Source organism: Rhinoraja longicauda, chromosome 4, assembly GCF_053455715.1.
Source record: "Rhinoraja longicauda isolate Sanriku21f chromosome 4, sRhiLon1.1, whole genome shotgun sequence".
NCBI classification, from domain to species: Eukaryota; Metazoa; Chordata; class Chondrichthyes; order Rajiformes; family Arhynchobatidae; genus Rhinoraja; species Rhinoraja longicauda.
The window spans coordinates 88,398,755-88,417,376 of record NC_135956.1 but is presented as its reverse complement, the minus strand read 5'-3'; the positions used below and the strand labels follow the sequence as shown (position 1 = coordinate 88,417,376).

The 18,622-nt window shown below is 47.6% G+C and overlaps 1 protein-coding gene across 1 annotated transcript in view; it reads right to left on the bottom strand.

Annotated features, from left to right (window-relative positions):
* The window catches only part of LOC144593039 (amphiphysin-like), a 149,851-nt gene that overhangs the window by 92,404 nt on the left and 38,825 nt on the right, over positions 1-18,622 (bottom strand). The window contains exons 9-10 of the mRNA XM_078398452.1: positions 14,983-15,065; positions 6,101-6,251 (exon numbers count right to left, since the gene is read on the bottom strand). Of these exons, the coding sequence (XP_078254578.1) occupies positions 6,101-6,251; positions 14,983-15,065 (234 nt within the window). The remainder of the gene's footprint in view (positions 1-6,100; positions 6,252-14,982; positions 15,066-18,622) is intronic.

Sequence of the window (18,622 nt, the reverse complement as noted above, 5' to 3'; positions counted from 1 at the left end):
GCGGATCTCAGCGCGTCGTGGAAACAATTTCCCGCTAGAAATTTCTCGGTGACAGCTGGCTTGTCGCCAGGTATGGTAGCTTATTGCGGGCGCTGTCTGTCGCACGCTGTCCCCAGGTTTGCTAGGTTGTCGCAGATGCGTTTAGAAGCACGTAATATTAAATTAAGAAAAGGCATTTGAAGATACCAGAAGATAGTTTTGTTTAACCAATTTATTTACTGTCAGGACATTTGACGGGTAGATTGGAGGCGACAGTTTGACGGTCAGGTAAGCGTGGGAATTTCGCGATGTTTCCGAAGACGGTGTGATCTCTTAGCCAGGTACTAGTTTCACAAAAAAAGTGACTTGTGTCGACCTGACTCGGCATTGTCGTGGTCATTGTCGTGGTCAGTGTCGTGGTCAGTGTCGTGGTCAGTGTCATGGTCAGTGTCGTGGTCAGTGTCGTGGTCAGTGTCGTGGTCACTGTCGTGGTCAGTGTCGTGGTCAGTGTCGTGGTCAGTGTCGTGGTCAGTGTCGTGGTCAGTGTCGTGGTCAGTGTCGTGGTCACTGTCGTGGTCATTGTCGTGGTCATTGTCGTGGTCACTGTCGTGCTCATTGTCGTGGTCATTGCCGTAGGGTAAAAGGAAATTTCGACGATCTGCTACGACTTTGACAGTCACCGGCAGTCGCCTTAAAAATCGCATAACTGGGACACGCCCTTAACAATTGGTTTGTTTCTTCATTGGCTTTTCTAACTTGTGGTGCACCTCCCTTTGATTTGGTATTCCTCTATCCCCATTTAGACATGCAATAGACAATAGACAATAGGTGCAGGAGGAGGCCATTTGGCCCTTCGAGCCAGGACCGCCATTCATTGTGATCACGGCTGATCATTCTCAATCAGTACCCCGTTCCTGCCTTCTCCCCATACCCCCTGACTTCGCTATCCTTAATAATAATAATAATAATAATCCTTAAGAGCTCTAAGTAGCTCTCTCTTGAATGCATTCAGAGAATTGGCCTCCACTGCCTTCTGAGGCACAGAATTTCACAGATTCACAACTCTCTGACTGATAAAGTTTTTCCTCATCTCCGTTCTAAATGGCCTTCCCCTTATTCTTAAACTGTGGCCCCTTGTTCTGGACTCCCCCAACATTGGGAACATGTTTCCTGCCTCTAACGTGTCCAACCCCTTAATAATCTTATACGTTTCGATAAGCGGCATGGTAGCGCAGCGGTAGAGTTGCTGCTTTACAGCGAATGCAGCGCCGGAGACTCAGGTTCGATCCTGACTACGGGTGCTGCACTGTAAGGAGTTTGTACGTTCTCCCCGTGACCTGCGTGGGTTTTCTCCGAGATCTTCGGTTTCCTCCCACACTCCAAAGACGTACAGGTATGTAGGTTAATTGGCTGGGTAAATGTTTTTTAAAAAATTGTCCCTAGTGGGTGTAGGATAGTGTTAATGTGCGGAGATCACTGGGCGGCACGGACTTGGAGGGCTGAAAAGGCCTGTTTCCGGCTGTATATATATGATATATGATATGATATGATATGATAAGATCTCCTCTCATCCTTCTAAATTCCAGTGTATACAAGCCTAGTCGCTCCAGTCTTTCAACATATGACAGTCCCGCCATTCCGGGAATTAACCTAGTAAACCTACGCTGCACGCCCTCAATGCACTCTGAATAACTTTCCTAATTTCTCTTACATTCCTTTCAGCACACCTCAGCTTTTACCCTTCACCTACGCACTTCGCCATTTCATCTATGGACCAGCTTGCCTTTGGGATGTAGAAGGATATCAGAGCACCTGGCGAAAATGCGGGCGGGACACACACACACGCACGCACGCACGCGCGCGCACACACACACAGTCACAGGAAAAACATGTAGTTTAGTTTAGTTTAGAGATACAGCGCGGAAACAGGCCCTTTTGGCCCACCGAGTCCGCGCCGCCCAGCGATCCCCACACATTAACACTATCCTACACCCACTAGGGACAATTTTTACATTTACCAAGCCAATTAACCTACAAGCCTGGACGTCTTTGGAGTGTGGGAGGAACCGAAGATCTCGGAGAAAGCCCACGCAGGTCACGGGGAGAACGTACAAACTCCGTACAGACAGCACCCGTAGTCGGGATCGAACCCGGGTCTCCGGCGCTGCATTCACTGTAAGGCAGCGACTCTACCGCTGTGCCACCGTGCCGCCCGATGCTAGATTGCAGAGAGGACCTCAGGACGAGGTACTCCTGACAACGATTGAAGTGAGACATCGCAAGCCTGATCTTAATGAAGAGGAAGAATGCAGGACGAATGAAAACTGATCTTCAGAGTCATCACAGTCTCCAGAAAGCCAGTGGATTCAGGGTGAGCAAACTGGAAAGTTCCCTCCACTCCAGAAACAAAGACAACGATATTTTACGTTATACAGGGAGACCGCACCAGGAGTACTGTGTGCAGTTTTGGTCTCCAAATTTGAGGAATGATATTCTTGCTATTGAGGGCGTGCAGCGTAGGTTTACTAGGTTAATTCCCGGAATGGCGGGACTGTCGTATGTTGAAAGACTGGAGCAACTAGGCTTGTATACATTGGAATTTGGAAGGGTGAGAGGGGATCTTATCGAAACGTATAGGATTATTAAGGGGTTGGACACGTTAGAGGCAGGAAACATGTTCCCAATGTTGGGGGAGTCCAGAACCAGGGGCCACAGTTTAAGAATAAGTGGTAGGCCATTTAGAACGGAGATGAGGAAAACGTTTTCACTCAGAGAGTTGTAAATCTGTGGAATTCTCTGCCTCAGAAGGCAGTGGAGGCCGATTCTCTGGATGCTTTCAAGATAGAGCTCTTAATGATAGCGGAGTCAGGGGGTATGGGGAGAAGGCAGGAACGGGGTACTGATTGTGGATGATCAGCCATGATCACATTGAATGGTGGTGCTGGCTTGAAGGGCCGAATGGCCTACTCCTGCACCTATTGTCTATTGTGTACATTAAAGTTCCACCGGTTGACCTTTCTCATGTTTATATGTCAAAGGCAGCAGAGGGTCCATTGCCCAGAGTCCTGGTTGGAATGGCGGGCAATAGGTTTGATTGTTAGGCTATCTAGGCTTGGGGACAGGAGCATGAGAACTTATCAGGGAAGGTTTAACTTCTCCCTGTGAAATCTGGACTTTTCCTGTTCTTCTTGACATCTTAGACGGGGGAAAAAAAAGAAACCAAGGAATGTAATCTTGCTTTTGATCTGTCTTTGCCTTCTGCGGCCTGCCCTTTTACTCACTGTTTCGGTGAGGGGTGAAGGGGGGGGGGGGGGGGGGGAATTTCCCCCCTGCTTCCCAATCGAACCCACCGGGCTAACGCCGCAATGGGCCCTGATGACATCACCAAGACCCGACCGTTTTCGGACTGGTTGTGGAGGTGACTGACTTGCCTAGTCTATGGTATCACACTGACTCAGGAAGTACAATGAGATCTGGGTGTCCTAGTGCATCAGTGACTGAAAGGAAGCATGCAGGTACAGCAGGCAGTGAAGAAAGCCAATGGAATGTTGGCCTTCATAACAAGAGGAGTTGAGTATAGGAGCAAAGAGGTCCTTCTGCAGTTGTACAGGGCCCTAGTGAGACCGCACCTGGAGTACTGTGTGCAGTTTTGGTCTCCAAATTTGAGGAAGGATATTCTTGCTATTGAGGGCGTGCAGCGTAGGTTTACTAGGTTAATTCCCGGAATGGCGGGACTGTCATATGTTGAAAGACTGGAGCGACTAGGCTTGTATACACTGGAATTTAGAAGGATGAGAGGGAATCTTATCGAAACATATAAGATCATTAAGGGGTTGGACACGTTAGAGGCAGGAAACTATCCTACACCCACTAGGGACAATTTTTACATTTACCAAGCCAATTAACCTACAAGCCTGGACGTCTTTGGAGTGTGGGAGGAAACCGAAGATCTCGGAGAAAGCCCACGCAGGTCACGGGGAGAACGTACAAACTCCGTACAGACAGCACCCGTAGTCGGGATCGAACCCGGGTCTCCGGCGCTGCATTCACTGTAAGGCAGCGACTCTACCGCTGTGCCACCGTGCCGCCCGATGCTAGATTGCAGAGAGGACCTCAGGACGAGGTACTCCTGACAACGATTGAAGTGAGACATCGCAAGCCTGATCTTAATGAAGAGGAAGAATGCAGGACGAATGAAAACTGATCTTCAGAGTCATCACAGTCTCCAGAAAGCCAGTGGATTCAGGGTGAGCAAACTGGAAAGTTCCCTCCACTCCAGAAACAAAGACAACGATATTTTACGTTATACAGGGCCCTAGTGAGACCGCACCAGAAGTACTGTGTGCAGTTTTGGTCTCCAAATTTGAGGAATGATATTCTTGCTATTGAGGGCGTGCAGCGTAGGTTTACTAGGTTAATTCCCGGAATGGCGGGACTGTCGTATGTTGAAAGACTGGAGCAACTAGGCTTGTATACATTGGAATTTGGAAGGGTGAGAGGGGATCTTATCGAAACGTATAGGATTATTAAGGGGTTGGACACGTTAGAGGCAGGAAACATGTTCCCAATGTTGGGGGGAGTCCAGAACAAGGGGCCACAGTTTAAGAATAAGGGGTAGGCCATTTAGAACTGAGATGAGGAAAAACTATTGTCTATTGTCTATTGATCCTGACTACGGGCACCGTCTGTACGGAGTTTGTACGTTCTCCCCGTGACCTGCGTGGGTTTTCTCCGAGATCTTCGGTTTCCTCCCACACTCCAAAGGCGTACAGGTATGTAGGTTAATTGGCTGGGTAAAATGTAAAAATTGTCCCTAGTGTGTGTAGGATAGTGTTAATGTGTGGGGATCGCTGGGCGGCGCGGATTCGGTGGGCCGAAGGGCCTGTTTCCTTGCTGTATCTCTAAATCAATGCCACCCCTACGTATCGGTGACCAAGCCAAATGACCTCTCTACCAGCAGACCTCTGTGTAGAAAAGAACTGCAGTCGCTGGTTTACACCGAAGAAAGACACAAAATGCTGGAATAACTCAGCGGGACAGGCAGCGTCTCTGGTTAGAAGGAATGGGTGGCGTTTCAGGTTGAGACCCTTCTTCATACCGAGAGCCAGTATGACACCCGAAACGTCACCCATTCCTTCTCTCCTGAGAGGCTGCCTGACCCGCTGAGTTACTCCGGCATTTTGTGTCTTACTTCTATCGTGTCGTTTTCATTTATCTCAGTGGGTTTAACCGAAACCTTGGTGTCCTTAAAATCATTTCCCCCATTGTCTCAACCTGCCCAAAGATTGCATAGAACAAAATATTCAGTTTGTCTGTGTCGCCAAATAGAAACATAGAAACATAGAAACATAGAAACATAGAAAATAGGTGCAGGAGGAGACCATTTGGCCCTTCGAGCCAGCACCGCCATTCATTGTGATCATGGCTGATCGTCCACAATCAGTAACCCGTGCCTGCCTTCTCCCCATATCCCTTGATTCCACTAGCCCCTCGAGCTCTATCTAACTCTCTCTTAAATCCATCCAGTGAATTGGCCTCCACTGCCCTCTGTGGCAGAGAATTCTACAAATTCACAAAATCTCTGGGTGAAAAAGTTTCTTCTCACCTCAGTTTTAAATGGCCTCCCCTTTATTCTTAGACTGACTTTGGCCCCTGGTTCTGGACTCCCCCAGCATTGGGAACATTTTTCCTGCGTCTAGCTTGTCCAGTCCTTTTATAATTTTATACATCTCTATAAGATCCCCCTCTCATCCTTCTAAACTCCAGTGAATACAAGCCCAGTCTTTCCAATCTTTCCTCATATGACAGTCCCTCCATCCCGGGGATTAACCTGGTGAACCTACGCTGCACGCCCTCAATAGCAAGGACGTCCTTCCTCAAATTAGAAGACCAAAACTGCACACAGTACTCCAGGTGCGGTCTCACCAGGGCCCTGTACAACTGCAGAAGGACCTCTTTGCTCCTAAACTCACATTAGGAGACCAATACTGCACACAGTACTCCAGGTGTGGTCTCACCAGGGCCCTGCACAAATGCAGAAGGACCTCCTTGCTCCAGGCAATAAAGCAGATCACTTGAAGGTAACAACAGTGAGGATTTTTTTTCCCACTTGAAACTTTACCTGACATGGCGACTTGGGTCGAGTTGGAGTGTTGGCTGGTGAAACCGCCAAAGGGGCCAAAGTGTTGTTCGGGCTGGTCATCGGACTGCTTGGCGGAGACGGCTCTTCCGGTGGTGTTGGAGTCTTAGAGATCCGTAGAGGTCCTGAGTCACTGTAACAGGGAAAGCAGTTTGCTCAACCAGAGATGAACTGGAGCTGAGGGGATTCTGCACAACGCCACGCAGTTCCACAGCGCCAAATCAAAAACAATCCTTTTCTGATCATCAACCTGATACAGCCGAACAAGCTTGTGGAATTTGTGCATCATTGTTAGGTGAAACGTTATTCAGGTAAATAAAGCTTCACTTCTGTTTTCCCAGACAATCACATATTGCAAAGATGAAACCCCACACCTAGAGTCCGATATTTTGGCACGTCCATAATTCAGTTTTTTATTTTTCTTCTTCTCATTATTTACCCAGTTCTGGCAACAACACAAAATTGATCTGATACCATTTGGCAGCGAAGAGCCAACCCTGAGAATGAAAAGTTTTGTTTTCAATTTAAGCTTTCTTTCACAGAAACATAGAAACATAGAAAATAGGTGCAGGAGGAGGCCATTTGGCCCTTCGAGCCAGCACCGCCATTCATTGTGACCACTGCTGATCGTCCCCAATCAATAACCCGTGCCTGCCTTCTCCCCATATCCCTTGATTCCACTAGCCCCTAGAGCTCTCTTAAATCCATCCAGTGATTTAGCTTCCACTGCCCTCTGTGGTAGAGAATTACACAAATTCACAACTCTCCGGGTGAAAAAGTTTCTTCTCACCTCAGTTTTAAATGGCCTCCCCTTTATTCTAAGACTGTGGCCCTTGGTTCTGGACTCCCTCAACATTGGGAACATTTTTCCTGCATCTAACGTCCAGTCCTTTTATAATTTTATATGTTTCTATAAGATTCCCTCTCATCCTTCTAATCTCCAGTAAATACTAGCCTAGTCTTTTCAATCTTTCTTCATATGTCAGTCCCGCCATCCCAGGGATCAATCTCATGAACCTACGCTGCACTGCCTCAATTACAAGGATGTCCTTCCTCAAATTAGGAGACCAAAACTGTACACAATACTCCAGATGTGGTCTTACCAGGGCCCTATACAACTGCAGAAGAACCTCTTTGCTCCTGTACTGAAATCCTCTTGTTATGAAGGCCAACATTCCATTTGCTTTCTTCACTGCCTGCTGTACCTGCACGCCAACTTTCAGTGACTGGTGTACAAGGACACCCAGGTCTCGCTGCACCTCCCCCTTACCTAACCTAACTCCATTGAGATAATAATCTGCCTCCTTGTTTCTGCCGCCAAAGTGAATAACCTCACATTTATCCATATTATATACTGCATCTGCTCACTCACTCAACCTGTCCAGGTCACCCTGCAACCTCCTAACATCCTCTTCGCAGTTTACACTGCCACCCAGCTTTGTGTCATCCGCAAACTTGCTGGCGTTGCTTCTAATTCCCTCTTCCAAATCATTAATATATATGGTAAACAGTTGAGGTAAACAGTTTCATTCTAACAAGCATTTCTCTGATATCTTTCACAGTCTACAAACATGCATTCCAAAGTGCTTCACAGGAGGATTAACGAATGAAATTTAACACCAAACTCTGTAAGGAGATATTAGCGCAGATGGCCAAAAGCTTTCGCATTAAAGTAGGTTTCAACGAGAAACCAAAAGAGAAAGAGAGGCAGAGATTTAGGTACGGAATTCTAAAGCCTATGCTCGAAGCAGATGTAGACCACAAACATGGTGGTGCATTAAAATTTCAGGTTTGACCAAGGCAACATATTGAATACATCTTTCGGGGTACAAAGCCGGGGGATATTGTAGAGAGGGCAAGGAGTGAGGCTGAAGAGGAGAATTTGAAGACAGGTTGTAACTTTGTAAAATTGTAATGTTGCTTCCCAGGAAGTGTGTGAAAGTGTGGGGTGAAGGGAGAAACAGGATATTTCAAATCTGTACAGGAAAGCCGAGAGAGATTACAGCTGTTGGAATCTGGAGCATCAAGCTACCTGCTGGAGGAGCTCGGCGTGTCGGGCTGCATCAGTGGGCGAGAGGAATCACTGACATTTCCGGTCAAAACCCCGCATCAGAACTTTGACCTGAAAGCCCTGCATTTTGAATTGCAGAGTTTTTGACTTTATTTATGGGGTCGAGAAGCAAGACTGACCAGAAGAGTAGTGTGTTAAATGTTTAAAAAAATAACAAAGGAGTGGCCGAGACACTGCAGCATAATCTGGGTCAGGTGTTGCTGTGGTAATCGAAGGTATTTATTCACAAAATGCTGGAGTAACAAAGCAGGTCAGGCAGCATCTCAGGAGGGAAGGAATGGGTGACGTTTCGGGTCGAGACCCTTCTTCAGACTGGTCTGAAGAAGGGTCTCGACCCGAAACGTCACCCATTCCTTCTCTCCTGAGACGCTGCCTGACCTGCTGAGTTACTCCAGCATTTTGTGAGTAAGTGGTGTGTAGTTCGTCTCAGGGTTAAATATGATACCAGTGCTGTAAGTTGTCGGGTTCTAAATCTCAAACAAGAATGCAGACTCATTATTAATGAAATTGCTATCCTCACAAATTGAAATAGAAATATGAATAGAATAGGTTCACGAGATTGATCCCTGGGATGGCGGGACTGTCCTATGAGGAAAGGTTGAAAAGACTAGGCTTGTATTCACTGGAGTTTAGAAGGATGAGAGGGGATCTTATGGAAACTTTTAAAATTTTAAAAGGACTGGACAAGCTAGATGCAGGAAAAATGTTCCCAATGTTGGGGGAGTCCAGAACCAGGGGCCACAGTCTAAGAATAAAGGGGAGGCCATTTAAAACTGAGGTGAGAAAGAACTTTTTCACCCAGAGAGTGGTGAATTTGTGGAATTCTCTTCCACAGAGGGCAGTGGAGGCCAAATCACTGGATGGATTTAAGAGAGAGTTAGATGGAGCTCTAGGGGCTCGTGGAATCAAGGGATATGGGGAGAAGGCAGGCACGGGTTACTGATTGTGGATGATCAGCCATGATCACAATGAATGGCAGTGCTGGCTCGAAGGGCCGAATGGCCATCTCTTGCACCTATTTTCTATGTTTCTAATATATCAAGGTTACACGCGCAGAGTGTCTGAGTCCATTGATATTTACAGTCAAAGATAGGCACAAAACGCTGGAATAAGTAACACTAGCAAGTTTGCGGATGACACAAAGCTGGGTGGCAGTGTGAACTGCGAAGAGGTTGTTAGGAGGTTGTAGGGTGACTTGGACAGGTTGTGTGAGTGGGCAGATGCGTGGCAGATGCAGTATATAATATGGATAAATGTGAGGTTATCCACTTTGGCAGCAAAAATAAGGAGGCAGATTATTATCTCAATGGTGTCTGATTAGGTAAAGGGGAAGTGCAACGAGACCTGGGTGTCCTTGCACACCAATTACTGAAAGTAAGCGTGCAGGTACAGCAGGCAGTGAAGAAAGCTAATGGCATGTGGGCCTTCATAACGAGAGGATTTGAGTACAGGAGCAAAGAAGTCCTTCTGCAGTTGTATAGGGCCCTGGTGAGACCACATCTGGAGCATTGTGTGCAGTTTTGGTCTCCTAATTTAAGGACGTCCTTGCTATTGAGGCAGTGCAGCTTAATGAGGTTAATCCCTGGGATGGAGGGACTGTCATAATAGGACAGATTGGAAAGACTGGGCTTGTATTCAATGGAGTTTCGAAGGATGAGAGGGGATCTTATAGAGACGTTTAAAATTATAAAAGGACTGGACAAGCTAGATGCAGGAAATTTTTTCCCAATGTTGGGAGAGTCCAGAACCAGGAGACACAGTCTAAGAATAAAGGGGAGGCCATTTAAAACTGAGGTGAGAAGAAACCTTTTCACCCAGAGAGTTGTGAATTTGCGGAATTCTCTGCCACAGAGGGCAGTGGAGGCCAAATCACTGGATGAATTTAAAAGAGAGTTAGATAGAGCTCTAGGGGCTAGTGGAATCAAGGGATATGGGGAGAAGGCAGGCACTGGTTACTGATTGTGGATGATCAGCCGTGATCAGAATGAATAGCGGTGCTGGCTCGAAGGGCCAAATGGCCTCCTCCTGCACCTATTTTCTATGCTTTTATGTTTTCTATGTTTTCATAACGCAACGGGACAGGTAGCATCTCTGGGTGACGTTTCGGGTTGAGACCCTTCCTCAGACATTCCGACAGATATTTACAGTCAGCAGGGGAACTATTAAATGTAAATCAGTCAAGAGAGGAGGTATTAAACGTAAATGAGATCGGCCGCTTGGTACTCATCTTGTTTCATCGCAGTTTTTGACAGAAAGCCAAGATCTACGCCTTCTTGGGAGGTATGAAGCCCGCATGATTTGGTGTTGTAAGCCACAATCATGGGCGTTTGGAAGCTAATCGTGACCACTACTGACGATGCTACATCACACACTTCAACCTACCTCCAATTCCTTGATCACAGCAGCAAAATTAGCATGAAACACCGTCAAACATTTGATTACATCCAACGGTTAATAGATGAAAGCATAAGCATCGTGTAGGGAAATAACTGCCGATGCTGGTTCACACCGAAGGTATCACAAAATGCTGGAGCAACTCAGCGGGTCAGGCGGCATCTCGGGAGGGAAGGAATGGGTGACGTTTCGGGTCGAGACCCTTCTTCCGACTGAAGAAGGGTCCCGACCCGAAACGTCACCCATTCCTTCCCTCCCGAGATGCTGGCCACAGGGGCCACAGTTTAAGAATAAGGGGTAGGCCATTTAGAACTGAGATGAGGAAAAACTTTTTCAGTCAGAGAGTTGTGAATCTGTGGAATTCTCTGCCTCAGAAGGCAGTGGAGGCCAATTCTCTGAATGCATTCAAGAGAGAGCTAGATAGAGCTCTTAAGGATAGCGGAGTCAGGGGGTATGGGGAGAAGGCAGGAACTGGGTACTGATTGAGAATGATCAGCCATGATCACATTGAATGGCGGTGCTGGCTCGAAGGGCCGAATGGCCTCTTCCTGCACCTATTGTCTATTGTCTATTGTTACTCCAGCATTTTGTGATACCTCCGAAAGCATAAACGTTCTTCACTCTGCCATTGAAAAGATCTACCGCCCTTGTAACAACCCAGCTAGTTTTCAAAACAAACTTTTAATGAAATAACAAAACGTCAAATGAGAAAACGCCTTTGCGCCATTCTTAGTCACGTGCGTGACCAGAAATTGTGAAAAATTGTGGAATCACATCTCTTCTAGTTCTGAAAGCATTACAGGTATATTGTTTTGCACTGTGTATATATATGACTTAAAGATGTCGAAGTTTATCATGTTATGCTGACAATGTTTCTTTAAGGTAAGAGGTCAAATAGGACTGGTCACGTGTGTGGCCTCACGTGACCAAGAATGGGTGGGGAGGGGGCCCTTTCAGTCCATTGAGTTTGCTCCCTTTACATTGCATGGGCACACCACCCCATCATTGTCTCGACCACCTATTTAATCTCTCCCATAATCCTGGCCAATTTATCCTATCCTGGACTGTACCCTAGCAAATAAATTCCTTTCACAGTCCATCACTATTCCAAACTTTGCCTCCAACTCACATATGGCGGCACGGTAGCGCAGCGGTAGAGTTGCTGCTTTACAGCGAATGCAGCGCCGGAGACTCAGGTTCGATCCTGACTACGGGTGCTGCACTGTAAGGAGTTTGTACGTTCTCCCCGTGACCTGCGTGGGTTTTCTCCGAGATCTTCGGTTTCCTCCCACACTCCAAAGACGTGCAGGTATGTAGGTTAATTGGCTGGGTAAATGTAAAAATTGTCCCTAGTGTGTGTAGGATAGTGTTAATGTACGGGGATCGCTGGGCGGCACGGACTTGGTGGGCCGAAAAGGCCTGTTTCCGGCTGTACATATATGATATGATATGATTTCATCTTCCTCTGTATCCTTGTCAAATCTTCAGTTTCATGGATTCTTTTTCCTCCCCATTAAATGCCACACCAACACACCTCTCCCCTGTGCTCCATCATCGAATATCAGAAACATTGAAAAACTGTGGAATGGAATCGGGTGTTCACAAGGCTCCACCTCCAGTTGCCTGAGGCATTCTGGGGAAAGTGCCTTGACAACGTGCACCAGAGACAGACCTGCCCCTCAGGCCTAGCCATCTGATTACCAGGTGTGAGGTTGGTTCACCACATCCAGCACAGGTGAGTGTGGGCAGGTGTGTACTGCAGGCAGCTGTGTCAGGCGGTGAGGTCCAAACATTCCAAACTTTAGATTTTTTTTTAGATTTAGAGATACAGCACGGAAACAGGCCCTTCGGCCCACCGGGTCCGCGCCGCCCAGCGATCCCCGCACATTAAGACTATCCTACACACACTAGGGACAATTTTTACATTTGCCCAGCCAATTAACCTACATACCTGTATCTGGAGATCAGGAAATAAGGACTTTTAACCGAGTGTTTAAAACAAAAAAATGTGGTTTGGTTATCGAGAGTGAATCTTTGATTAAAGGTGAGTGTTTCACTCTGGAATATTTCACAATGATCCCAAATACTGGGGGTGGAGGGAAAATTCTGGGATCACTGGGATTATGTTCTTATAAGGTGTAACAACATGGGAAGAGAAAATGGGGCTGGAGATCAGGGAAGGCTGGTATTGTGGGAACCTGAGGGGAGTTCATTGGGAGGGAATATTATGCTGGTGGGTTGATGCTAGATTAGGGATTGGGGGATGGAAAACTGGATATTGAATGACTTGGATTTAACTAGCGGAATCAAGGGATATGGGGGAAAAAGCAGGAACGGGGTACTGATTTTGGATGATCAGCCATGTTCGTATTGAATGGCGGTGCTGGCTCGAAGGGCCGAATGGCCTTCTCCTACACCTATTTTCTATGTTCTCTCCCAACTCGTATACATGCTACGTATAAGATTATTAAGGGGTTGAACACGTTAGAGGAAGGAAACATTTTCCCAATGTTGAGGGAGTCCAGAACCAGGGGCCACAGTTTAAGAATAAGGGGTAGGCCATTTAGAACGGAGATGAGGAAAAACTTTTTCAGTCAGACAGTTGTGAATCTGTGGAATTCTCTGCCTCAGAAGGCAGTGGAGGCCAATTCTCTGAATGCATTCAAGAGAGAGCTAGATAGAGCTCTTAAGGATAGCGGAGTCAGGGGGTATGGGGAGAAGGCAGGAACGGGATACTGATTGAGAATGATCAGCCATGATCACATTGAATGGCGGTGCTGGCTCGAAGGGCCGAATGGCCTCCTCCTGCACCTATTGTCTATTGTCTACCATGAGGCTGGAGGTTTTCTCATTGCTGTTCGCCGGTCAAAAACCAGGAGGTCCTGTCGCCACAGTTGTTGATCTTCCCGGCTGACGGGATAATCCCAAACCCTGATGGGATACTCCCAACTCAACCAGGGAACCAGCAAGTGCCAGTGATGTTCACCGTACGTTGGCAATCCAACAATGGCAAACACTTGAGGCTTGCTCCCCCCGATCTGCTGGCCTTATTTGAACGGTAAGAGAATTCAACGCTCTGTGTTCGGGCAGCATGCGTGTGATGCAGAGAGATGCGGTCATTAAATCACAAAAATGTCCACATAGTAACACATAGGCACATACTAAAACATGCAGGAATACACACAAACATTAGTGCATTTTAAGGATCCAAAATGTCTCCATCGAGTATCATCTTTACATTTACCAGATGAACAAATGGCACCGCATAGAAACAGCAAGAAACCAACCCATCCTTCCTCTGAAGATTTGGTGCAAGAGGCCCGTTTATCTGTTTGAACAAGGCTATGTTGCTGGGCCAGCTGAAGACAGGACTTCTGTGCACTGCTGGCTCCAGGTGATACCTAGAGGTGGTGGCACGGTGGCGCAGCGGTAGAGTTGCTGCCTTACAGCGAATGCAGCGCCGGAGACTCAGGTTCCATCCTGACTACGGGCGCCGTCTGTACGGAGTTTGTATGTTCTCCCCGTGGCCTGCATGGGTTTTCTCCGAGATCTTCGGTTTCCTCCCACAATCCAAAGACGTACAGGTATGTAGGTTAATTGACTGGGTAAATGTAAAAATTGTCCCTAGTGTGTGTAGGATAGTGTTAATGTGCGGGGATCGCTGGGCGGCGCGGACTCGGTGGGCTGAAGGGCCTGCTTCCGTGCTGTATCTCTAAATCTAAATTTAAGTCTAAAATACCGTGAGAGCTTTTGGGTGGTCCACACACAGAACTCTCCAGTCCTGTGAAATTTTATATCTCAAAGGTGAAGCCTTACTGGAAAAGTGGAAAATAACCACTTCTCATTTGTCTGCAGATTTCAGGTTTCTAGATTGACCGGACATTTTGAACGCTCAATGGATTGCCCGGTCCTGGCCACCCCCTCCAGCCTCTCGAGATTATTCTCGAACTCAATTAGATGATGACTGTGAGCTATAATCTCAACAACAAGACCAAAGTTTCCAGAAAGGATTCGCTCGAAATGTCACGTGTAATGGAAACGATAATTCATCGCCAGGAACAATGTAGGCAGTAGCTTTAAATACCAAAGGGCATGAAAACAATAGACAATAGACAATAGGTGCAGGAGTAGGCCATTCGGCCCTTCGAGCCAGCACCGCCATTCGATGTGATCATGGCTGATCATTCACAATCAGTACCCCGTTCCTGCCTTCTCCCCACACCTCCCGAGCAACATTGTCTTATAGGTTTCCCAGCAGCTGCGTTAAGTTAAAGTTACCCTTCTCCAAGTTTACAAGGGCCACATCCACATCAATGTGAAATTTGTCCTCTTTGCGTGTGAAGCTGGTGATGGAAAGTTCTTACAAAAAAAGGCATTCAAGAGTCATCAGATACTCTACCTGGGGGCGCCTTGGATAGTAAATGCTTTGTCTGCATGCTGTTCTCCAAGCTTGCGCATTATATCGTACAACTTATGACAGAGCTGTAAAACAGAAACAGACAGGGATGTGTTACGGCCAAACAAAGTGGTGTGATGATGATGACAACGAACTGCTTCTATCTCCAGACCCTCAAAAATATTCAAAAGATAACATAACATAACAAGAGAGAAGGCAAGTGCTCACGCTATGATTCCCACAGTGATTTTCGCACTTTCTTTCTTCTAAATCTGTTGTGAATCTGTGGAATTCTCTGCCTCAGGGGGCAGTGGAGGCCAATTCTCTGAATACATTCAAGAGAGAGCTAGATAGAGCTCATAAGGATAGCGGAGTCAGGGGGTACGGGGAGAAAGCAGGAACGGGATACTGATTGAGAATGATCAGCCATGATCACATTGAATGGCGGTGCTGGGTCGAAGGGCCGAATGGCCTCCTACTGCACCTATTGTCTATTGTCTATTGTAAACGCCAGTGAATGCAGTGAATTGGCCTCCACAGCCTTCTGTGGCAGCAACTCTACCGCTGCGCCACCGTTACAGCTTGTTTTTTTGTTTTCCTTATTTCCCCTCTCTTAGAGAGGAGAACGTGCCCAGTCTGACCTGATCAGCTTGTCCTCCAGCTCTGCGTTTTGCAACTCCAACATTATTTTATCTGTCCTCATTTTCTAAAGGCTCCCATTCATTCATTAGCCAGGTCATGTTGTTTACGGCTTATCCCCCTGGTCGCCCCAGCTTTATCCCATCAGAGACGCACGCCCACACTCCCCAGCATCCTTGCAACTTTATAACCGTCTTCTTCCCTGCCCTGATGAATGGTCTCCGACCTGAAATATGAGTGAAGCTTCTCTTCCCGAACATGCGGCCTGACTTGCTGAGGATTTCCACCATTTTCTGTTTTTATTTTAGACTAAGTGGACCTGTTGGGCCCAAACCTCCCCTTCCCCCTCCCCTCCCTCCTCCCCCTCTCTCCCCTTCCCCCTCCCCCTTCCACCCTCCCCTTCCCCCCTCCCTCCTCCCCTCACTCCCCCTCCCCTTCCCCTCACCCCCCACCCTCCACTCCCCCTCCCTCCCCTCCCATCACCTCCACTTCCCCTCCCCCTCCCTCCCCCCTCCCCTCCTCTCCACCCCCCTCCCCTCCCCATTCCCCATTCTCCTCCCCCCCTCCCACTCCATTCCCCTCTACCCCCATTATCCTCCCTCCCACCCCTCCCTCTCTAGGAGATAGATTTAAACTTTAAAGTGTGAATAACTTAAAAAATATAACACCGATTTCAATGAAACTTCTTCCATTAGCACCAAAAGGACGACGATGAGTAAGGTGGGCCTAAAATTGTCGCGCTATTGTGAACCGTTTTGGCTGTAGTTCACTTTTTCGATTACCAGCATCTACAGTTTCTTTGATTTTTAGTTCAAATATTTCCTCTGAAGGAAAACAAAAATCATCCGAACTCTGTCTGAAGAACAAGATCCATAATTTTTAAACAGTGACCCATGGTTCTGGATTCTCTCACAAGTAGGGTCGCCAACTGTCCCGTATTAGCCGGGACATCCCGTACTTTGGACTAAATTGGTTTGTCCCGTACGGGACCAGTCTTGTCCTGTATTAGGCCCGGGGGGGACACTGTAGGCCCCGTTGCTGTAGGCCCCGTTGCTGTAGGCCCCGACACGGTAGGCCCCGACACTGTAGGCCCCGACACTGTAGGCCCCGACACTGTAGGCCCCGACACTGCAGGCCCCGACACTGCAGGCCCCGACACTGCAGGCCCCGACACTGTAGGCCCCGACACTGTAGGCCCCGACACTGTAAGCCACGACAGTTTCGGTCCCGACACTCTAGGCTTCCGACATTTAGGCTCCGGACAGTATAGGCCCAGAGGCCCGGGTGCCGACTAACAGAGGTTGCGTAGCAACCCGACTCCTGGCCCGGGCGGCCGCCATTGGTAGAGCGGGAGCACCTGGACACTGGCTGGGTGAGGTCACGTGGGGCGCGGGAAGTATTTGGGAGTGAGATAGTTGGCTACCGCTACTCACAAGTGGAAACATTCTCTCCACATCCACACGTCAAGGCCCCCTCAGAGTCCCACCTGTTCCAATCAAGTCCTTGCTTACTCTTGGAATTGCTGCCGGTTTCTCCCTCCACACTCCAGGTCCAGTAAAGTCCACTCCAGGTCCAGTACAGTCCACTCCAGGTCAAGTAAAGTCCACTCCAGGTCCAGTACAGTCCACTCCAGGTCCAGTAAAGTCCACTCCAGGTCCAGTACAGTCTACTCCAGGTCCAGCACAGTCTACTCCAGGTCCAGTATAGTCTACTCCAGGTCCAGTACAGTCTACTCCAGTGTCCCAGATTTTCAGCGCTGCCCGATTTATTGGTTATTGATCGATGTGCAATTGTCCCATCATCATTAATTAATTAAGTGAATCAGACTGGCTTTCTCCACGCCCAATAAATCGCCCGGCTTGTCTATTCACTATCTGATCGGCTCAGCACCCAATTAATGAATGAATGTCCCCAGCATCAAATGTACTTATTCTGCAGCCACTCACTAAAACCAGCCTTGCAGTGGAACAGGTCCTTCACTTGGATATGATGTGTGGAGAATGAATGGCAATCCCCTGTCGCCACGGTTTCCATCGCTTACACTGACCTCTCTTGCCCCAGACTATGAGCAAATGGCAATGTTTAGTTTAGTTATAGACAATAGACAATAGGTGCAGGAGGAGGCCATTTGGCCCTTCGAGCCAGCACCGCCATTCAATGTGATCATGGCTGATCATTCTCAATCAGTACCCCGTTCCTGCCTTCTCCCCGTACCTCCTGACTCCGCTATCCTTCAGAGCTCTATCTAACTCTCTCTGGAATGCATTCAGAGAATTGGCCTCCACTGCCTTCTGAGGCAGAGAATTCCGCAGATTCACAACTCTCTGACTGAAAAAGTTTTTCCTCATCTCAGTTCTAAATGGCCTACCCCTTATTCTTAAACTGTGGCCCCTTGTTCTGGACTCCCCCAACATTGGGAACATGTTTCCTGCCTCCAACGTGTCCAACCCCTTAATAATCTTATATGTTTCGATAAGATCTCCTCTCATCCTTCTAAATTCCAGTGTTTACAAAAGATTGTATACAAGCATACCAGTAAGAATCTTGTTACTCTATTCCTGCCTTCGGCCCACCAAACGCGTTGGGAAACATATGAACAATTATTTAATTTAGTTTAGTTTAGTTTAGTTTAGTTTAGTTTAGTTTAGTTTAGTTAAGTTTAGTTTAGTTTAGTTTAGTTTAGTTTAGTTTAGAGAGGCAGCACGGAAACAGGCCCTTCGGCCCACCGAGTCCACGTCAACCTGCACTCCCCACATACTAACACTATCCAACACACGGTAGTGACGATTTACAATTGTACCAAGCCAATTAACCTACAAACCTGCACGTCTTTGGAGTCTGGGAGGAAACCGGAGATCCCACGAGAAAACCCACGCAAGTCAATAAACAATAGACAATAGGTGCAGGAGGAGGCCATTCGGCCCTTCAAGCCAGCACCATCATTCAATGGCTGATCATTCTCAATCAGTACCCCGCTCCTGCCTTCTCCCCATACCCCCTGACT